The sequence below is a fragment of the Phocoena phocoena genome, chromosome 7 (genome assembly GCF_963924675.1).
Source record: "Phocoena phocoena chromosome 7, mPhoPho1.1, whole genome shotgun sequence".
Taxonomy (NCBI): domain Eukaryota; kingdom Metazoa; phylum Chordata; class Mammalia; order Artiodactyla; family Phocoenidae; genus Phocoena; species Phocoena phocoena.
The window spans coordinates 113,356,361-113,378,895 of NC_089225.1; the positions used below are offsets into that span (position 1 = coordinate 113,356,361).

General features: G+C 58.4%; 1 protein-coding gene across 1 annotated transcript in view; it reads right to left on the reverse strand.

Annotated features, from left to right (window-relative positions):
• Positions 1 to 3,306: 3,306 nt before the first annotated feature.
• The window catches only part of HDAC4 (histone deacetylase 4), a 159,050-nt gene continuing 139,821 nt past the window's right edge, over positions 3,307 to 22,535 (reverse strand). The window contains exons 23-27 of the mRNA XM_065880195.1: positions 16,634 to 16,752; positions 15,068 to 15,201; positions 4,985 to 5,069; positions 3,845 to 3,986; positions 3,307 to 3,346 (exon numbers count right to left, since the gene is read on the reverse strand). Of these exons, the coding sequence (XP_065736267.1) occupies positions 3,307 to 3,346; positions 3,845 to 3,986; positions 4,985 to 5,069; positions 15,068 to 15,201; positions 16,634 to 16,752 (520 nt within the window). The remainder of the gene's footprint in view (positions 3,347 to 3,844; positions 3,987 to 4,984; positions 5,070 to 15,067; positions 15,202 to 16,633; positions 16,753 to 22,535) is intronic.

The following is a 22,535-nucleotide window of genomic DNA, read 5'->3' on the forward strand; positions in this document are numbered from 1 at the left end:
ACGCATGGCTGTGACCAGGAGAGAAGGAATGTTCTGATCGAAAATTAAAAACAAGGAATTCCATCGCAATGCTGCAAAAATCAGACCAGTACAAAACGGTCCTTCCTCTGGAAACAAACTTTGAAAAGAAGTAAAGAAAAACCCAAACACTTTGACAAAGTGGCCCTTCAGAACCGGAGGGGCGGCCAGTCCCAGGGGCTCGGGCACAGCCCAGGGACGGCCGCCTGCTGGTGGGGCTTGGGCGCCGCGTGGCGCGGCTGGAAGGCCCAAAGGCAGGGTGGCACCACGAGTCCCGGGGCATCACGGGGTTTCCCGCAAAGGGATATAAAGTGCTCACTTGCTGACCCCCGGCCAGTGCCCCCAAGGCCTCTGCAAAGGAACAAAAAGGCCAGAGGTCCAGGGACCACAGAGGGAAGGTGTGAGGGGCCCTCCCTGCGGCGGTGGGCCTGCGGGCACCCCAGGTGGGCCCTCCGCCATCTGCCCTGGACGGCTGGCCGTCGAGAAGGGCTGTGTCTTTAAAGAAAAGAAAAGGCTACACGGTACTGCTTTAAGCACGCCTGTGAAGCTGGAGTGAGCGGACAAATGACAACGCTCCCCCTACCGGGCCTTCTGCAGAGGAGGTCTCTGTTGAATGAGATTAGAAGTAAATCCCCCCAAAGATAACTTGGCCACCAGGGTCCGTGTTACCCACCACCTGTAAAGAATGCCAGATGAGATGTTCCTCCCCAGGAGCCACGGCTGGCGGTGGGGGTGGGGGGGGTCCCCGCAGTAAAAGGGGGCCGAGAAGGCCAGAAAAGCCGGCCGGCTGGGCCCTGCCACCGCTGTGGCCGCTGGGTGGATCCAGCTGCCCGCACGCTCCAGCACCCCCTGCCAACTTGGGCCTCAGGGCAAAAGGCCAGGAGGGGAGAGAACATCAGACATGTCCCAAGGCCTTCCTGTCCCGCTCTCAACCACTGTCCCGAGTCTGACCGACAGCAGCCGGTGGTGACCAAGCCAGTCCAAGAATCTGGATTCTCTTGGTCCAAGTCTGGCTGCGTCAGAGTCTCTTTCAGAAGCTACCCTGTAAACGTTGCCGAACTTGAGACTTGGCTGGGGGCTCCCGGCTGCGGGCAAGCTGCACTGCACTCCCTCAACTCAGAACCTGACGTACACTTTGGAATGACACTTGGTGGCTTCAGGTGCTGGAAAATAAGTTACCAGTAAAAAGTGACTTTCAGTTACTGTCAAAGAGAAAGAGCAAAGGCTGGCGGTCCCGGTCAGGAGTCTGCCGTCCCTGCGGGCCCAGGCTCCTGGCAGCCACAGGCCCCAAGATCCAGGCCTCCCGGCCGGGGCCCTACCATGTGGCTGCAGCAAGAAGAACCCAGAATGGGTGCCGGGGCCCCCCAGCCCCACACGTTGCTGACATGCTTACAAGGTCTTTGGAAAAGTGAAATGAAGATTCTATCCTGACCATGTGGTCAGAGAAGTTTAAACAAAAGCTTTGAGAATGCTGACGGCCCATGGTGTCTGGCAAGCCCCCCCAACTCAGCGCTGCGATGATTCCCGCCCCCTCCCGGGCCCACGATGCGCAGACGGCAAGAAGGGCCCTGCACTCTACGTCCAGCCGAGGGACGGGGCCAGGGGAGCAGACCTCAGACCCTGCTGCACTTTTGGTGCTCACTCTGAAAATAAACTCTGTGCTCACTGTACAAAAATAAACAGAACGAAAATAATAAAGAAAGAAAACACCTTCCAAAGTTAAAAAGAAATGTACAAGCAAAAATTCAGAAAGGAAGAAGTTTAGATGTTATTACCATTCAGAAAACCGCTAAATGGTGAGAAAAAAATGTAAAATTCACAAAACAATGCTTATTCAGGATCTTTTTGTGAAAAATTCATACAAAATCAACAGCAAATTTATATTCTTTGCTAAAAAAACTCATTAGGTACACATGTGCATGGAGGCTTGGAGTGGGAAGGGGCTGGGTCAGAAAATAATTAAAATGAAAGTACAATCTTGCAGGGTAGTTGCCCCGTGGCGAATGTGTGATTGAAAGCTCTCCAATCTGGAGTTCAGAAATACATGAGCTTCAAACTAGATCCCTTTCCATAAGCACCTTGATAGCTAATTCACAAGTCGTTCATTCGCCAGGGACCTTTACAATTTGCATTTATTATATATATATACTTTTTCTATAAATGCATTATAAATATTTTATCAAGATTTCATAAGAATCAAGTTTCTTAGCTTGGAATACATTGGAATATATATTATACATATATATATTTATTTATACCTAAAATTTAAGCAATACTTCATGCTACTTGCTTTTAATAAAAAGCATTCCGATCGTAACACTGAAAGTGTGCCTAGGACATGCTTCACAACCAAATGGAGATGCTCAATTGTTATATGATGTACGAGAAAAGAACACTTTGGATTCATTTAAAATTTGTTGGACTTCAAAACCCCCAACAGTATTTGCCACTTTTTTGGAACTACCTCCATTTTTCAACAGCAATAAAGTGAAACAGGGTGGCAGGACCTCAGCCCTCCGGAGCTGCTGGCCATGGCCGGGCTGCTCGCGGAGGGCCCGGCCAGCACGCACCGGCCTCTGGTCCCACCGGCCACAGGGAACTGTCCCACCGACTCCTGCTGTTTATTTTTTCTTAAGGCATTGTTCCTCAGACTTCAGAAAACCCAGCCACAAAAATCCATCAGAGCAATAAAAAGAAAGGCACAAACGCGCATGTTCCACCGGCTTTGAGAAACCAAAGCCAGCTCCCGCGGGCTCACGTTTCTGTCTCGTCCAGTTTTTCTCCTTAAACGCTCGCCCACTCTGTGCCCCACCCCACTGTGCACCGCGGTGTTCGGAGGCCGGCCAGAGCCGTGGCGACTTTCTCTTAAAAAGAAATAAGCTACAGGATGAGTTGAGTGGTTTACACGGAGACTGTGGAATTGTGGGGAATCACCAAACCGTAAGCACCAGTTTTAATCAAGTTTGCTTTGTGTCGTGAGAGCTTTGATTTTCATTTTCTTTTTCTCGTGTCGTCTAGATCAGCAGCTCTGCCCCGAGCCACCACAGGCTTCCTTCCTCTGCGGCTTCCCTGGGGAGCCCAGAGCGCCTGTTTCCGCGTGTCCCTGTGTCCGCGCGTCCCGGCGTCTGTCCGGGTCCTGGCAGGCAGAGGGCCGCCCGCTGCCGCCGGCCCCGCCGCACCTGCGGGGCTCGGAGAAGGCCGTGGCAGGACGCAGGGCGACAGCAACTTTTCTTGGCGGAGCTTCAAGACGGAGACAAACGAACAAGAGAACCGCAGCCTCGGGCGCACCTACAGGGGGGGCTCCTCTTCCATGGGCTCCTCGTCCGGCCTGTGGGGCGGCCCCGGGGAGGGGGAGGGGGGAGGGGAAGGAAGGGGGAGGGGGGAGGGGAAGGAAGGGGGAGGGGGAGGGGAAGGAAGGGGGAGGGGGGAGGGGAAGGAGGGGAGGGGAGGGTGCAGGTGCATGGCAGTGGAGGAGAGAAGAGCAGACGGTGGGTGGGCGGAGATCCCCACCCATCAGGGCTGCTGCCACCCCGCTGCCCACCCCCCCTTTGACTCCTAGCTACCCCTGCCACGGTAAGTGTTCTGGGTCCAGATGCCCTTCGAGTGTTTCTGAGGGTCTTGCGCTCTGGAGAGAGGTGGCCATGCCATCCGGTCCTGGACTAGGGTGGGGACACCTGCCCGCCCTCCCTCCTTCCCTCCCGGCCCTGCTGAGCTTGGCAGGGCCTATGGGGAGAAACCACGTGCATCTGATGGCGCCCAGGAGCAAAGATCTGGGGGGGTCCGCAGACCACGTCAGTGCTCACGCCAGGGCAGTGCCCACGCTCACCTCTTCTCGGGGGCCTTCACGCCCACAGACAGTGAGGCCATGGCAGTAACAGTCTCAGCCTCTTCGTTCTCGCACTTCTGGGCCTCAACCAGAGAGTAGCCGGCGGTGGAGGCGAGCCTCTGCAGGGAGCGCCAGTACTGGCCTGCGGGAGGGCACGGTTACTCGCTTACGGGGCCGGCCAGCAGCCTCCCGCGCCCAGGGGCTCAAGCAGAACCCGTCACTGGCGACTTTAAAGCACCACTCTCTCCGGAGACAGAAGCCAGGGAATCACCTGGTTACAAACTCACAGAGGCTGGGGCTCTTCGGAAAAGCTTCTGCGTGGCCCGCAGACCCAAGCCCTCCAGAGGCAGCACGTCTGGGATGGGGGGCGGCCTCCCAGGAGGGCCCCTCCCTCGGGGTGCTGTGGCTGGCCGGGGGGCACTTCCCAACTCCTACCTGGAGCCACCGAGATGACGGGGGCGGGGGGGCAGTGCTGGGAGGGCCGGGGGTCCAGGCAGCCTCTCCCCCCATTGGGGAGGCTGGGGGGGAATGACCCCGAGGCCCGGAGCTTGAGGCCGCAGCAGGGAAAACCTGGCTTCCACCCACCCACACAGACAGTCTGACGACTGGGTCACCCCGAAGACCCAGGACAAGCAGCTGTGTGATGAGGGCAGGGCAGGAGTCCCTGCTGTGTGCCGGCCTCCTGGGCCCCCAGGCCGGCTGGGAAGGGGGCTGCACCCGGTGCTGGGTCTCTGCGGGCTGAGCGTCTCTGAGCTATGGGGTGGGATCCTCTGGTCCAGGGGTAGAGGCCAGACCCGAGGACACAGGCTCACACGCAAGTCCCAGCCCTGCCAGCTGGGGACCCAGAGCAAGTGACCTCACAGACTCCTTGAGCCTCAGTTCTTTAACCCCCTAAAGCGGAGCCGATGACATGACTGTAGCAGGTTGTGGGGAAATGAATGGGGGTAAAACGAAGAGTCTCTGCCAGCTCGTTGCATTCTAGCTGAACGCAAGTCCCTGTCATGTCGGCCTGGGGAAGCAGCTGGCAGTGAGAGAGACAGAAGGCCAGGGGTGGGAGATGGGGCCACGGAGTCCTCCCTCCTCCCTTGGGTCTCTCCCCCAGGAGGGTCTCCCAGCTGAGCACCGGACCAGGCCACTTACTGTGGATTTCAATGACCTTCTCCATCGACCGGACAGCGTTCGCATTGGGTCTCTGCTGTAAAACCTTTTCTGGGAGAGGATCAAGCTGGAGAAAAAAAGAAGCATACATACTGAATTAATATCAGTATAATCCCCGCGTGTGTTAAGATGGGATGTCCAGAGTCAGCGTCTTTCTAAAGCGTACTTGCTAACTGAGTAAACAAAACAGCTTTAAGAAGCCAAATGTGGTTTTGGCATTTATTATAGAAATTTTTTACAAAAATAGATTTATTTTCCTTAAGGTATTTTTCTTAGGAGGCTGTCAGGTATATTTGTGGGTTCCTCTGTGAGCAGAACGACGGATGGTGTCCACAAGTGCCTGGTACAGAAAGGCAGCAACTTGGCCTCCACTGTTGATACCACAGCATAACATCAGGGGACACATTATTACTTTCTGGAAATATCAGTTTCATATTCCCTATAAATAAGGGTTTTACTAATAGTGCTTGAATATCCCCCATCCAGGGTTTTCTTCCAATAATGGGGAAAAAGGTAAGCGGAAGGGAGCGCGCAGCATCTCAGCGAGGGAACCTATGCTCCGAGTTCCTCCTCAAGTCCCGCAGCAGATGTTGTCAGAAGGCACGCACGCGCCCGCCCGTCAGCAGCCACAGAACCGCCCAAAACGTGGGATGAAATAGCTCACAAATATGGTAACAGTGTAAACAACAGGACAAGCCTACAAAACTGGGGGAGACCTGCTGGGTTCTGGGACAAAGCTGGGGATGCCCGGGGAGGTCAGATAACGGGGGACAGGTCCTGGGCTGTGCACGCCTGGCCGTGATGACCACCGCCCCGCCAGGGATGAGTGGACAGAGCAGGCGCGCACGGACCACAGGCCCCACCAGTGCTCGAGGGACGCGTGTATCCCCAAGCCAGGCCGCCAGTTAGCACTGCCAGTTCACTTCTAGGAAGCATGGATTCCCAATCACAAAAATCACAAGACACACAAGTAAGCGAGCATGAACTTGGGTCAGGAAGAACAGACAAGGTCTCTAATACCTCGCTCCAATAAAGGGAAGCAGGCTCCTTGGAGAAATGGCTTGCTCCAGGGCTGGGGCGGGGAAGATGCAGGGTGAGCCTGGAGCACCCTGAACGCAGAGGGTAGGGAAGGACGCGCTCAAAGACAAAACAGCGGGCGTGTCAAAGGGACACACGCGGGGCCGAGGGGAAATGAAGTACGTACAGGTATTGAATTATATCTCAGAATGTAAACTTAATATCCACTAGTCCATACTGGCGGGATAAGTGACTGAGTAAACAAACAAACAGCGAGAAGAGATGCATCTTCCTTAAGAGGGATTCCAAGTAACTTATGTGCACACCCTGCCTCTGCGAGGTGGAGCCTGCCACCTGCCACCCTGCCCCCTCCTGTCCGAGCTGAGGAGTCCATTGAAGAGTCCACGTGGGAAGAGGAAACACGGAAGCTCGCTGCAGACGCCTGACCAGCACACTCTAACTCAGCGCCCACGTCAGCTCCCGTGGAGGTGAACCACGTGGACGGCACCACGTGGACGGGAAGGGCGCCTGACCACGGGGTCTTCCTCCTCCAGCCCCTCGCTCCAGTCCAGTCACGAGGGAGAGAATCAGACATTCTACAGAACACCTGGCCAGCCTGCCTCCAAGAATAACAGAAGATTGAGAAACTGTCATGGCCCAGAGGGGACTAAGGAGAAGGACCCTGAAACAGAAAAAGGGGAAAATGAGTGAAAGCTCCCTCCGTCCTGGAGTTTACTTAACGGTAATGTGCCAGGGTTGGTTTCTCAGTTGTGAGAAACGCCCCATGCTGAGTAAGACCGCAATAACAGAGGGGATTATTTGAGGGGTCTGCAGGGGCACGGGTGCAGCTCTGCAACATTCCTGTAAATCTGAAAGTATCCCCAAGTGAAAATTTGTTTTAAAAAATGAAGATTTAGATCCTCCAAGACCATAATTATTGAAATGATCAGCTTTAAACTATAAAGTAAGCATGTTTAATATATTAAAAATAAAAATAAGATACTACTGAATGGTGAAAGGACCAGAGATCACTGAAACTGAAACGCAATATTTGAGAGAAAGCCAAATGGAACTTCTAGAAATGAAAACATAATTTCCTAGAAATTAGGAACACAGTGAGACGAGCTGGAGAGAAAACTGGTAACCTGGAAGCAACAACTGAAGAAATGAGCCTGAACGCAGCCCAGAGACAAGGGACAGAAGGTCAATGTCCCCACGAGGCTGGGGGGTGGGGAACGAACGGTGCCGACAGCCGAGGATTTTCCGTGACTAACAGAGGCACCATCCCCAGGTGCACGTAAAACACAGACGGTTGGACAGGACGCGACACATGACAGTGGAATCCAGCCTTGTGCTATTTGCCAAAGGACACACCTGGAACACTGGAAGAAGGCTAAAAACCACACGTCAGGCACACCCGATAAAGAGGACGCCGGTGCACCACCTTACGTGTTTGGTACACCAGACTTCAGGAAAAAAACCATAACCGGACATAAAGAAGGTCACTACACGGTGATAAAAATTTCAACTCATCAAAAGGATACAGGATTTAAAATTTGTATATATTTAGTAAAACTGCTTTCAAATGTATGAAGTGAAAATGGACAGAACTAAAAGGAGAGATGGATGAATGTACCATCCTAGTAGGAGATTTTGACAGGTCTTCTTAGATCACGCAGACAAGCGGACAAAAATCAATAGGGAAAACCAAAGCATGAACAGCACAGTTAGCAAGGGTGGTTTCGTGGGAGTAAATGGAACACTCTGTAAAACAGACGAAGTCTCCACCAAGGATACCTGCCACCCAGACCCCCTTTTCTTAGCACAGTGCCATCTGTTAGATACTGGAAACAAAAAGAGAGTCACGAGCCCTATGGCTGGACATTGTAAACACACCCATCGTGGGTCAAAGAAGAAATCATAATAGAAATTATGAAATGCATAGAAATAAAAAATAATGAAAATGCCACACATCACAGTGCGTGAGATGCAGCTAAACACGGTGCTGGGGGACATTTATAACCTTCAAGGTACATATTGGAAAACAAGACTGAGAACTAAGAACTGAATTTAAGAAAGGAGCACAAGAACAGAGCAGCCCCAGAGAAAGAAGATAAGAAAATACACAGAAAGGGGCAGAAATACATTTTGAAAGAAAAAAAGATACTGTAGCTGAAAGCGGATTCTTTGAAATGACTAATGAAATCGACAAGCTCTGGCAGGGCGGATCAAGAATACTAAAGAGGGGCACGAATAACACACTAGGATAAGAAGCGCCACAACTACAGGAATAGCAGAGATGAAAGACAGTGAGAGGACAATTGCCAGTAATTCTGAAAACGTGGCTGATGTGGCAAAAATTCCCGGTAAAATGTAACTTTCCAAAATTAATTCAAGAAGGGACTAAAAATGACGAAATCAGCCACTTAAAATTTGCATCCACAGGAGACCCGTAGCCCAGGAGAGCCCTCCCAGCCAAGGAACAGATTATTCTGATCCTACACTCACTCTTCCAGAGAAGAGAAAAAGAGGGGACCCCCAACCTCCACGGGTCCATCCGCCCATCCATCCACCCATCCATCCAATTCCTCCCCCCAAGAATAAATTGGAAAAAGATGGTCTAATAGAAAAATGGGCAAAAGACACAAAGAGAAAGGCTGGGTGGTCAAGAGACATGTGAAAAGGTGCTTGGCCTCCAGGGCATGAGGACGCGATCCTCTACCACACCTGGTGCCGTGCCACCCTGCAGACTGGCAGGGATCAAACGTGAGACGCCGTGTCGCTGAGGTTCGTCTTCCACTGCTGAGGGCCCGCAGGACGAAGACCCTGATGCCACCTCGTAAACGTGGGACCCACCCGTCCCTCCACCAGGATCTGCCTCAGAGATGCAGCTGCCCTCCTGTCCCAGGAGACTGCACGGGCGTGACTCTCGGACGACCCGGTGAGTCCGGGGCCAGAGAGCAGATTCAGGAATGGAGCCTCCTGCTGTCCCCCACTGCCGGGCAGCCCCGTGAAGACGGGAGTGTCCCCGAGTGCCCTGGCCACCCTAGGCTGGGGGTGATGCGGGGCAGAGCCCAGGCCCCTCACGGGCACGGAGCTGGAGCAGAAAACACACCTTTTAGGTTCGGGGTCCTCACTGCAGCATAACTTGCTGTGTCCTGACTGTTATGGCCCAACTCTAATAGTCTGCTAGAATTTTAGTTTTACCAGTTTTAAGAAAAAACAATTCTTTAAAAAGTAACTCATTCCAAAAATCACCTATCACTTCGAGGCAGAGGGGTGTGTCAGAGCGTGGCACCAGGAATTTTCTCACATTACACCCAGGTCCTGCTGTTCCCCGTCCTGGGCGGGGATCCCCACGGCTCATGTCCCCAGCAGGACCCGCACGCGGCTGGCGGCTGGCCCTCCTCCCAGCACCCTCTGCCACGGTCACGTCCAGCGAGAACCTCGAGCCCACGTCTGCCCCCTCGCATTTCCACGGCGGCCCCTCGTCTCCAGCCGGCCCCGGGGCTTCGCACGCTCCCAGCCTTGACTTACAACAAAACGTCCGGGAAGCGGGGAGAATTCACATCTCAAAATATCAAAATCCCCTATTGCCTGGGATTTTATTCTTTAATTTTATAGATATTACTGAGCAGCCCAGTAAGAACCAACAGGGAACAAAACAGACAAACCTCCCCCCCGGCCTCACAGAGCGTCTTTCTAGTGGGAAACACAGAGCAGGGTCCCGGGTCTGCGGGGCGGGCGGGGGTGGGTGGTGATGCTCATGCAGGGGCCCGAGTGGAGATGGCAGGGAAGGGGTGGGGAGAGGAGGTCAGGCGTGCTGAGCGGGGTGGGGGCCGCAGAGTGACGCGGGGCAGAGGCGGGCGGCTTGCGGGGAGATCTGAAGGACAGAGAGGCGTCCAGCAGCCCCAGACGGAGAGCAAACAGGTGGCCGCAGCCCTGCTCGGCCAGAAGGAGCTGGTGGGAAGTCTGGTCCAGGCCGCTTGAGCTCAGAGAGCCGGGCCGTGTGCCCTCGCACGCCCGCCTTTGTCTGGAAGGCGCCAAGCTGGGGAACCTTCGAGGGCCTCCCCTGGGAGAGAAGAGGGGGCCGGCTGTGGACAACGTCGTGTCCTGAGCGACAGACAGGGAGCGCTCAGCCGCCCTGTGGCACGTGTACCTCGTGTGTTGGACGTCAGAATCAGACTGGAAAGGAGGCTTATCCGAAGCTCAGCCTTGAAGAAGCCGGCCTCGGGGGAAGTGGGCAAGAAAACACTCGGGGGGAACGTCCGAGCTCCAGGGCGAGGAAGCCCTGCACCCTCGGGTCGGACACACCGTCTGGGGCTTCGCTGGTCGTAGCAGGTGTGGAGACGGTTTCCTGCTCTGTAGTTTACAAGGGCCCACACCGCAAGTGGGAAGGATCACGAGGTTACAGCACCAAAGCAAACAGTCCTTAGGATATCCTGGAGAAAGCTAGGCCAGAGTCTGTGTTTTTCAGAATACACAGAACTCCACTTTGCTGGGAGTATCCGGGCCGGCCAGGAAACTGTGGGATGATGTAGGCCCAGGGCCCTGTCCTCAGGTGCACACGCCCCATTGCCCCCTCAGAGCCCCTCGGGGCAGCCACACAGCCGCCGTCCCAGCCCAGCAGTAACCTTCCCGCATCTCACAGCCCCGCTCCAGGTTCAGGCCCCCCGCCACTCCAGCAGGTGCCCCTGCCCTCCTTTCTTCTTAAGGAGAGAGAAGATGTCTAGCAGGGCCCCCTGTGGCTCTCCAGCTGACCCACACCCACTGCCCACAGGCCGGCTCTGCTGACCTGCTCTCCTCTGTGTCCGCGGACCCTCCGGACAGACGCACCTGCAGACTCTCTCCCACGTGAGAGTCAGAGCAGACAGGACCTGTGGGCCGTCCCTACCTGCGCGCCCGCATCTCCCCTCCTCTCTGTGGCCGTTTCCGCGGTCTCACCAGGGCTGTTGCCCAAGGTCCGTTTCCGGTCCTCCTCTTCCGCCCCAGTCCTCTGCCCTCAGCCTCAGTCCCAGCCTTCCTGCTGGCTCCCCTCGGGAGCGGCCGGGGGCCCCACCTGCTCACTCCCTGTGGCTTCAGTGCCCGCCAGATGCCCGCCAGCCCGAGCTCTCCCGTGGGCGCTCAGGAAGCACAGCGCCAGCCGGGGCCCAGCGGTGACACCCTCCCCCTAGAGGCGCCCGCCTCGGGGTTCCTGCAGGGCTGGGAGGTGGGTGCGGTGCCTGTCTGCCGGCTCAGGCTCCACGGCCTCGGCACTTTGAACTGCATCTGGTGACACTGCCAGACTCGGCAATTATCTGGGACCAGCGGGCATCACGTCCTCATCGCCCTTCTAGTGAAAACGCAAAGGCTTACGGGACGGGTCAGGTTGGCTCTCAGCACAGCGTTGAAAGAGCAAAGATAAACCATAAGGGGCTAAAGGTCGCGACTCCTTTCAGTAAGAGGTGAAAGGACTGAGACTCAGCGGACAGTGGAGGGCGCGCGCCCAGGACGACATCCCCAGGGCTCGGGAGGCAGGTTCAGGCCCCTCTCCTCAGCTCCTCTGTCCCTGCAGGGGGGCTGCTGTGAGGTGGGCACCCCTCCCGGTGGGGGGGGGGCCCTCGCCTGCAGAGGGCACAGGGCAGCTTCTCAAGGGGCGAGTGCCCGTCCTGTGGGAGAGGCAGGGGAACCAACCAGGGGACAGGCGGCCCACACCCCCGATGCAGCGCAGGCTCTGGCCTGGAAACTCGACTGGCGTGGTGGGCAGCCTGCTCCGTCGTCATGCTCCGGGGAAGCCGCTGGGTGCCACGGCTGACTTAGTCTAGTAACCAAATGCTCACGACACTTTCCGGGATGCGTCAGCCCTGCCCCCATAGCTGAGGAGGACACAGGCCCGGGTTCCCTCCCCCACTGCAGAGAACATCCTCTGTGTCTTTGCACTGACCTCCGGCCAGCCCACTGCTGGCCGGAGGTCAGTCTCACTGGTATTTTTGTCGCTGCTGAAATCCTCTTGAAAGAGAACAAGGCATTAAAAAAAAAAAAAAAAAAAAACAACCACAAGGGCCAAGCACTGTGAACACAGGAGTTTCTTGATGCCCGAGCCCCATAGTGAGAGCCCGGCCGTCAGCGCTGGACAAGTGGGGACATGGGCCAGAGCTCAGCGGCCCTGAGAGCTGCCCTGCTGCTGGGCTGGGTGGTCAGCGCCTCACCCCTACTCCCCGTGACCGTGATGGCCAGCCCCCTGTGGGCCCGGCTCCCTCGACTTTTAAGGACAGGGGCTCGGGCCCAGCTTCTGAACATCGGTGAGCTTGGGTCTGGGAGACTACGCGGAGAGGGGAGGCGGCTCACTGCCCTCACCTGGGCCACGCACCTGGGCCCGTGCACCCCGCAGGCGGCCACTGGGTGAGGTGTGCGCCAGTGAGCTGGAGCGAATGAGGGAGGAGAAGCCTGGCGGGCTGGAGGCGGACCACGGGCTCCGCGGCCCCCGTCTCACATACGCAGATGCTGCCGCTGCCCTCCGCACCCTCACAGCGCATGACGACGTGACAAAGGAGAGACATTCCTGCATGAAAGCCTTTTCCCCAAGGCTGCGGGTCACCTGGCCCCCCGCCGTGACCTTCTCCACTGATCGTGAACTTGGGCTGAATGAAAGGGTGGCATTTATCCCTGAAAAGCCACACGATTAAACAGAGAACTGGCCCCAAAGAAACCTCCCCTTGGGGTGACATGTAACGGCAGAAGTGACTACCCACCTGCCCAGGGCCCCTCCCTGGGCCCTGCCCAGCGGGCTCCCCGCAGGTCTGCATGGACCACGCACTTTGAGTAAGTGACATTTCACTGTCACTGTCACCGAGGGTTGCAAACGGCTGGAAGCTCAAACTATCCAACACAGTGACTCTGGAAGCAAGGCCGACCTTCAGCCCCAGCCCCGCAGGGGCCCCTCTGCTGTCCCCCCGCGGGCGGCCGGCTCCGGGGGCGGGCACGCCCAGCACAGGCCGTCGTCCGCAGCTGGCTGCCCCGGTATCAGCATCATCAAAGGCCGCGGGGCAGAGGGGTGAAGCGCCGTCCAACTTCCTGGCATTAAAAAGATTTTTAAGAGACCTTGATAAAACTAGTGCGTCCTGCTTTTTGATGTGTCTCAGTAAAAGAACATTTTCTTGCTAGAAGTGCAGGAACAGGCCTAGTTGAAAGCCGGGTTCTCTATTGTTATTGTAAAATAACTGGCTCTAAAAATCAAAAGGCTTCAGGATGGTTTGAATATATAAACCAGTTGCCTTCTACTGGTAAAATTTACGGGGGAGATTGCTTTAAACGAAGAGAGGAAAGGTGAAAAGCCGTGGACGCTTTGGGAAGCAAACGGGTATTTGCTGGGGAATACTCATGCGTGTGGCTAACCAGCCGACCGGGAAGGAGAGATGCCACCAGGACCTTGGATCCAGGACCTGTGACTTAGGTTAAAATGAACACCATCCATGACACACAAAGGTTGTCAGGGGAAAACGGACCCATCCCGGGTGCCCGTCCACTGGAGCCCACTGCCCACACCCCCGTTGCCAGCCAGCAGCCTGTCCTAGTGGACGGCCAGGGAGCCTGTGAGCTCAGGCCCGTGTCCCCACTTGTCCAGCGCTGACGGCCAGGCTCTCACTGTGGGGCTTGGGCATCAAGAAACTCCTGTGTTCACAGTGCTTGGATCTTGTGGTTGTTTGTTTTTTTAATGCCCCGTCCTCTTTCATCGTGAGCCCGGGCTGTGGACAGCCATGGGCAGGTGGTCGCACAGGCAGTGCCTCACAGGGAGGCGGGCCTGCGACTCTGGCCGCGGGTCCTACTCTCGGCCTCCGTGCCAGGGGTCCAGCCCTCCCTGTCCGCCCCTGAGCTCGGCCATCGGCAGTGCTGTTCCAGAAAGCACACACCTGTCCTAGGGCTGGACTTGGCCACCCCCACTGGGCACCAGGTAACCCTGACCCTGCTGGGAGAGCGTCCTTGCGCTTTGCGAACTGGAGAAGCCCCGTTTCGTCTGATGGGGTGAGGGAGGTGAGTCCCAGGGGTGGCACGAGAGCAGGGCTCACAGCTGTCTCTGGGTGTCCCTGCGTGGGCCCGGAGCCCCCCACGAGGCCCTCTGTGTCTGGAGAGCTTGGGCCCCGGGCACCTCCCTGCTACAGGCTGGGCCGGTGACCCAGGGCCCTTGGCCTGCGCTGCCCGAACACCAGTGGCTTCTCTCCTTGGACCTTCGTGGTGACACCACAGCACGCAGCAAGAGAAAGCCATGCCGTGGGCGGCCGGGCGGGAACGTCCCAGCTCCTTTGATGGGGTCAGGAGGTTGGTATGTGACCCCACGTCCAAAGGCCATGGATGGATTTAAAGTTTCAGGAAGGGCACATTTCTGAAATTCAAGGTGGAACCTACAAATCAGGCCCGTCACGAACTTGAGGTTCCCAGCAGCAACCCCGGCAGCACCTCGCCCGCCCTGTCCCGTCTCCCCGCGGCTAGGGGGCTTCCTCCACCAGGAGTACCGGTGGGCGTGAGAAGCCCCGGCCGGACCGCACGGCGCTCTGGGCTGGAATGCTCCCAGTGGCCCGCCCTCCCTCGAACCCTGAGAAGTGCTCCCTCCTGGTCCAGACCCGACCCCCTGAGCCCGGGACGTCAGGCCACAGCGCCGAGTCCAGCCCTGGGCGTCGCCCAAGGGTCAGAGCAGCAGGAGAGCCACAGTGAATCGGGGCCCCATGCCCCGGCCCCCGAGATGGCGTGGTGACTCCTCCCCCAGAACTTGCCTTAGAACGCCCCAGTGACCCGACCGTCCACGAGCAGGACACCAGTGAAGGCGTACTCCCCGTACCCCACACGTGAAGCTGAGCGCCTTTGAAAGACAGATCCTGAACCGTCTTCCCAAGAGAAACGGGTTCTGCCTTTCTGCCCACCTCCTTCTGGCCACAACCAGATGGTCTGGTCAGGCGTGTGACAGGCCTCCTAGGTGTGGGTGGCAGAGAGCGCACACACCGCGGGGACAGCTGAGCAGAGCAGCCCTGGCCCTGAGCCGCGTGGGCCCCGAGCCGCCGTCTCCTGTTCTCCTACCTCGTTTCCCAGCAAAGCAGAGACGCAGGCTTCCGAGGCGTCGCAAATGGCTGTGAGGTCGTGGCCCCCCTCCAGCGCCAGAACGATCCGGCCGCCAGCCAAGCCCATCAGCTGCTTCGTCAGGTACCCGAAACCTGCAAGGGAAACGGGATCCAAGTCGAGGGCAAGGCCGGGCCGCGGCGCCGACACCTGGCAGTGGATCAAAGCGTCCAGGAGTGCATCACATCCCACTGCAGAGGCCCAGGGGCTGGCGCACGGAGACACCTAATAGAAGCCAGGCCGGACTGTAATACACTCATTGAAGAACTGGGGTTTGGGATTCTTTCTGATCTCCTTGGGAATAGGAATTACGATTTCGGAGCTTTGATTTCACGATGCCGCAAACCATCCCGTTTGGGGGCGGGGAGGACCCCGGGGGGAGCCCCTCATCTCTCTCCTGCTGGAACCGTGGAGGCCAGGAGGCAAGAGCAGAGCAGGCAGCTGCTAGGCACAGCCACGTCCACCCCGGAGCCCGGGGGCTTCTGGGCAGCCGACGTGCCAGCACATGCGTGTGAGTGAGCACCAGCTCACACATCAGCACCACGTGTGCCCCTCCAGGGCTCTCGTACATCCGCGTCTGGGACACCTGGCTTTCATCGATAGCCGCAGTCCTTCCACCGCACCCATGTCATCCTCCCCCCGCAGAAGACGCCCGATGGGTAACGGTATTACCACCCTCGGCCAGAACAGTCTGACGTTTATTAGGGAGCCAGGGAAAACGAGGCTGCGGGACTAGCCCCGTCACAGGCTGGCCGTCGGCAGAGCGGGCCCGACGTCGGGCTCTGCTCCCTGGCACTTCTGCCCTCGGCCCGGTCACCTCGTCAGCCCCTCGCCCCCCCACCCCCGGGAGGTGGACTCCGAGAGGCTGCCCTTTGTTTCCGTCGTTCTTCTCACGCTCTCCCCGTGCCGGGTGAGGGACAGGCTCTCCTTCACCATCCGCACGTCGGCCAGCACAGGGCTCCCCGGGCCTCGCGTGAGTCGCCAGCACCGCGTCTAGGAGCCCCGGAAGAGCCCCAGGCACCTGGACCGCTGCGACACCCGGGGGGCCAGGCAGTGTGGCCGGCAGGGGCGGAGCTTTCATTTCTTTACAACTTGCTGTGACAGAGCAGAAGCAGAGGCCCTCCTCCCCTCCGACTCCGAAGTAAACGGGCTGCCAGCTACGCCCATCTTCCCGGGTTTGAGGGTCTCCCTTCCCACCCCCACCCACCCCACGTGGGAGGACAGGTCTCTCAGGAGCGCTGTGGACCCGGCCGCCAGCTGACACAGCACCAGCACGCGGGCCCCGCGCTGGCAGGCTGCACGACCTCTGGGCAGAGCCTCCCGCGGCAGCTTCCCGGTCTACGTGGGCTGTTCACCCCGCGTTCTATGGGGGCGCCAGTGTCGTGCTTTTGGTGAGATGTAAAATGGAGTTTCCTTCCGCTGCCACTGAAGAGGAAGTCTGGCGTGCCCAGCGCCTCTGACGTCTGATCCCCAAAACAGCAGCATCCCCCGCCCCATGCTCTTGGGTCACCCGCAAACCTGACTTACATTTGGCGGAGAGGTTGTAGCCTCCGAGGGGCGTGGGGTGGCCCTCCACGGCGTCGAAGCCCGATGACACCAGCACCACGTCTGGGGCAAACTCGTTGGCAATCGGCATGACCACAGTTCTGCGAAGGGCGGGAGGGGGTGACACAGCGTCAGCCGAGGGCGCAGCTGGGAGGGGACTGGACGGCCACCAACGCCAGCCGTCAGGGCCTCGAGGTCACCGCCCAGCACCGGGGACGCAGGGCTGCGTGGCTGAGCAGGGGCTCCTTCCACTGCCCCCTGCCCCGCACCAGGCCACACCGCGGCTACGGACGGCTGACCAAAGACCCACTGCTCGCGGGCCAGGGGGACGTGTTAGGCTAATTAAAAGAAATCTAACACAGAATCTCTAAAGGGAAAACCGATGACCAAATTTAAGAGGACTGACCAATAAGAAATCTAAACACAGAGAAGCTCAGCGGTTAAGTCACACTTGGGAAACAAGCAGAAGGGTCTACCTGAAAAGCGGGGGGAAAACGTCGTTAACACAATGCCCCTGCGCCCCCAGCTCGCAGCCTAATTGTACCGGCTCGTCCTGTAAATCACGCTTTCGCTGACACTGGAGAGACCCACGGCAAGTCAAGCGCTCGTGTCTGTGCCCTGAGCCGGCTTCACTGCGTCTGGAAAACCATCCCTGACTTCCCGTCTCCTTCCTGCCCCGTGCGGGTGGGGTGGGCAGATCACGGCGCGCGGCCTGGGTTCCAGGGCAGGCCAAGCAGGGCCACGTGGCTGCCGGCGCTGGCAGCCTCTGCCGACTCGGCCCCCCATCCCTGGCTGGAGGAGCCTGGGTATCGCACTGCGCGTCGGAAAGCCCTGCCTGCTGCCCTGAGCCACTGCACAGAGGGACTGCCCTCGTCCCGCAGCTCCCCCGGCACGTGAGCCCAGCTCGTCACCTCTGAGGCCCCCTCCCACCCCAGGTCTTCAGAGGCCTGCGTGGGAGGGCGTCAGCGCACTGGGCACGGCTGACGGTCCCCCGCCACGTGCTGAACTCCAGAGGGCACCATGGCCACAGGGTGCAGGGCGGCCCGTGAAAGCTCCCATAGGTTCTCGTTCAGCTTTTACTAAAGGGTGAGACTGCCACTCACGTTGGCAAAGTCAACCCCAGAAGACAACTTTGACCGAAGAAACAAAATGCTCAGAAGACTGAATGTTTCTCCATCCAGGAACTATTCTGAATGCAGCCCTGTTGAGGAGTTGCTCTGATTTCAGGTGGTGGAAGGGCCGAGAGCCCCAGAGAGCCACACACAGGTGAAGACCCAGCCGTCCTTCTCTGCAGGATCCGTGGTGCGGAGCCAGGATGCCCCGGCCCGGCTCCAGGGACCATGCACCACCTAGTGCTGGGAGACCCCAGGGGCGCTTCCCAGGGAACATCTGTCCTGCAATGGGTCAGGTGCTGGGAGAGTCTGCCATGAAGACCCGCACCGACTTCACACCTGGCACTTCGCCCACCAAGAAACCCACCTCCGGAACTAGGGAGTCACGGACCAGGTGGGCCTTTCGACATCTCCCTGCTTTTATTTTTCTTTCTTCTGAGGCTGCACCCAGTTCAGTTTCCTCCAGAACTGTCTCTGCACAGCCGATAAAAGCAGCTTCAAAGGACCCAGGCTCTGTGCCTCAGGGACCACACCCCGCTTTGGGGGACCAGGAACACGGCGTGTGACTCTAGACCAGGGGCTGGAAAGCATTCCTGCCAAGAGCTAGAGAGTATTTCCATCTTTGGGCCACGTGGTCTCAACACCACCCCTGTCACGGGAAAGCAGCCTCACATGACGCGTGAGCACATCGCCGTGGCTGTGTTCCAATAAAACTTTACTTAAAACACACATGCTGGGTGGTTGAGAGTCCGCCTGCTGATGCAGGGGACGCGGGTTCGTGCCCCGGTCCGGGAAGATCCCACATGCCACGGAGAGGCTGGGCCCGTGAGCCATGGCCACTGAGCCTGCGCGTCCGGAGCCTGTGCTCCGCAACGGGAGAGGCCACAACAGTGAGAGGCCCGCGTACCGCAAAAAAAAAAAAAAAAACAAAAAACACATGCTGGGACTCGGCCCATGGGCCGCAGTTTGCCAACCTCACTCCAGACTCCTGCCATTACAACTCTGGTAAAGTTCTACCACGCATGACAACAGCCCCAGCTTTTAATGTTTCTCTGTGCCACTGGGACGCTGTCACAAACGTTCCCAGAATCTGTAAACACAAAGTAGAGAAGAGCGCTGTCTTTTAAACACAGCATCTGGGTCAGAGCAGGCCTGGAGTACGGGGGCCGGAAGTGGGGAAGTTCCTGGTCCAGGCAGGGAGGAGGGAGAGAATGCCTCGGAGATCCAGGAAGAACTGCCCTCTTTCATCTCCACGCCCAGCAGATGTGGTCTGTCTTCCCAAAGGTACAGGCCACCGTCCGCCCGTGAGGACCTGGCGGGGCTCCTCCACAAGGACTTCATCATTCCAGGGAGGTGGTTTTCAATTATTTTAATGAAGTTCTTGTCACATAAACTTTGTCTTCAGGCCAGAGACCAGTTTCAGCCGTGTCTCGGTATGGATTTTAAAGCCAAGACCGTTTTTCAATGAAAACCACAGACATCTCAATGCAGACACCAGCTCATTCACCAAGAGCTTCGGCAGCCGTTTTGAAGCAAGTTCACGTTGGGGGGGGGGGGCTTTAGTTCTCTGCTTTGAAGTGTCGCTGAGCTATTGCATCTCTAATCCCCCCACAAAATTAAAAAAACAGCCCTGTTAGAATCATCATTAAAGGAAGTTAAAACCAAGAGGGTCTCTGGTGTCTGCTTGGTGTGTGGCTTCACCGCAAAGCCAGTCATAGCGAATTGTAAAGCACAGTTGATCCCATGTGTGGGTGTGTGGTAGGGTGTGTGGGTGTGTGTGTCCGTGTGTGTGTGCAGGGTGGCAGGTGTGGGTACATCGTCAGGCACGAGTGTAGGCAGCTGAGACAGCTGATGAACGTGTACACACATGCTCACTGCATTTCCCTGATTTGGGACCCTCTAGGTTGTAACCCCAAACGCTTGCTAAAGTAAGAAAATGTGAAATGGTGCTGTATGCCAGGCGTGTGCCGAGTGGGTCTCCAGCACTGATTTTCAGTGAGCCCTGAGCCCCGACAAATGTCACCTCCCCTCGACGGGACTTGGCCTCCTCGCAGGTGAGAGGAGGGCGGACGGCGGCCCTCCTGACAATCCCACCGGCCTGCCTTCTAAACCCTGCAGCATCGTCCCACCCAGGACCCTCGTGCCGGAGGGAAGCTGAAAGTGCACCACCAGTTACTAGGCTCTGCAGAGGAAATGGGGAACTGGCCTTCCATTTTATTTCTAGAATGACATTTTAAGGAACAGCTTAGCCTGAAAATAATAAGATGTGAGTATTTGCTGGAGGCCTTCTCTCAAACCACTGCTTTAAGGTGAGTGTGTCCATGGGGTCCTCTGTGGCCTTCTGCAGGGCAACCGAGGGCAGAGAGGGGTGGGCTGGGAGCTTCCCAGGGTAGCAGACCACTGACTGCCCGCTCACAAGGAGGCGAATGCGCCGATCCCCGAGAGAAGAGGTGGCCGGGTGCAGCCCTCCAAGTGGGGAAGCGGGGCGGAGAGGCTTGTAGGGACGAGCAGCATGTGTTCCAGAGCCTCTGCGCCCCTGGGGCTCATGCCGGGGGTGGAGCTCAGGTGGGCAGAGCCGTGCAACCCACATGTGCAGCTGCGGCCCGTCGCCCTCCTGAGGCCTCCTCTGGGCCCGCTCCTGGGGCCTCTGCTCCGGACACCACACTGTACCCGCCCCTCTGTCCTTAGCTCGCTGGCCGGGCCACACCTGCGGCCAGGTTGCCACGGGGAAAAGCTGGGCTGGGCGTCCGCTGAGGGGCAGGCTGGGCGACGGGGCGGATGTCTCTGACAAGCCAGTTCCTGCTCGAACCAGCCAGGGCCGCTCCGGGAAAGTGGCAGTGCCCGGTAGTGCTATGGGGCACTTACAGCTCCCAGAATCGTTTCTTCCAAGCCACCCTATAACCTCAGGTGATCAGATTATGGGGCGTACCAACATACCATCTCCAAAACCCACAGTGGAATCTAAATGCAAGAGCTGATTCAACAGTCTGCTTCAACTTCTAGAAAGAAAGGAGCTTTCGATTCATCCCCCAACCAGGGCCCTGCACAAAAGCCACCACACCTGTGGTCCGCACGCACTGGGGGCACACAGCCTGGCGTGGCCAGCGGGCCAAGGCGCTGTCTTTGGGGGCTGTGCTCACCCACGCCAGGGCCTCCACCAGAGCTGGGGTTCAGGCCGGGTCGCTGCCCCTGGGTCCCTGCTGCCCCTCCAAGTGCCCCGGAGGCATGGTCCATACACACTGGCCCCTGGAAGCTTCACCCACACAGGCCTCCTCCCTCACTGCTGTGCTTTCGGCTGGTCTCGCAGTTAAGCATCCCCAGCCGGGAGAGCGCCCGTGAGCTGGAAGCACCAGGCAGAGGCTACCAGCTGTGGCGGAACCTGGAATCCAGACCTGGTTTTTACAGGAGGCTGTGGCCTGGGTGGCGCCTGACAACACAGTTGCTATTCTGATCACTGAGAACTTCCTTTTGCTGTACGTTGTGCAGGTTCTTGCTTTGAGGGCCAGGGCGAGGTCAGGTGTGTTCCCTCTGGGATCTGGGATCTCCACACACCTGCACGGTGGGCGTGGCCTCTGAGCCTCCCTGCTTTGGGGTCCCCCGCGTCCCTTCAAGACCCCGTCCTCTCCACCAGGACCGCCTGGCGAGTGTCTGGAGCACCTGCTCGTCCAGCAGCTGAACTCTGCTGCGTGTCAGAATCAGAACCAAGACGGTGATGACGGGAACTCGGCGGCCCCGGCCTGGCCGCCCGTACGGCGATGCCACGGCCTGTCGGGACAGAGCTGGACCTGGCGGGCAGGCTGAAACCCGTCCACAGTGGACGCCGTCCCCGCTCCTGCCCCTCTAGGCCCGGCCGCCCTTGCCCACGGCCCCCCTCCCACTCCGGAGCTGCTGCCCCACAGGCCGTGGGTCTCCTCGCACTCGGCTCGCCCCGCCTCCACCTGCTGAGGTGGGGACGCTCCTCCCCCTGTCCCTGCAGCCTCCTGGAAGGGGGGGTGCATGCCTACTCCAGACCCTAATGCACCCTTGCCCCCTCCCGCCCCTGCGCTCCAGGTCCCTCCCGTCGCCCCCCAGGAGGCCCCGTGCCTGCCGAGCCTCCCGCCACTGCCAGGCACCATCCTCGGGCCTTCACACAGGTGGCACGGGGGCTCTCAGAGCATGCAGCCCCCCCCCCGCCACTGCTCCCTTAGTCCTCCAGCACCCCTTCCCTTCGTGTGCCCCGGGAACGAATGCCAGAGGCGGTGAGCCTGCCGAGGGGCCCACGACCCACCCCAGCCTGAGGAGCGGGTCTCTGCAGGGCCGGGCGGGACCTCGACGGGGGGCGACCCACCAGGCACCTCCTGGGCCTCTCCCGCCGCCCCACGGGGATGCTCACCTGCCCGCCTGCACCCCCAGCTCCTGTTCCCCAACCAGGTGCTCGGAAGTGCAGTCTTCGCTATCTCTTCTCTCCACAACCCTTTCGCTCCCGCACCCAGCACATTCTGTCCCCGCCCCATCCCCCCACAAGGCTGTCCTTCCTGGGTTGCCAGTGGCCGCCCAGCTGCCACACTGGGAACACTTTCCAGCTTTTTGCGTGAAAATCTGCTAAGGCTGAGCGTCCCGAGCCCCACCTGGAGCCCGCTCCTCCTGGCGTGCCCACCCTCCTCCCACGCCAGTGCCCTGAGACCTCGCTGGAACCCCCGCCCTACTCCCCGTCCCGGCCAGGTGCCCTCATCGTTCCTGGGCTCGCCTAGACGACCCAGCGTGGTCCCCCCACTCCCGGGACCAAGCCTGTC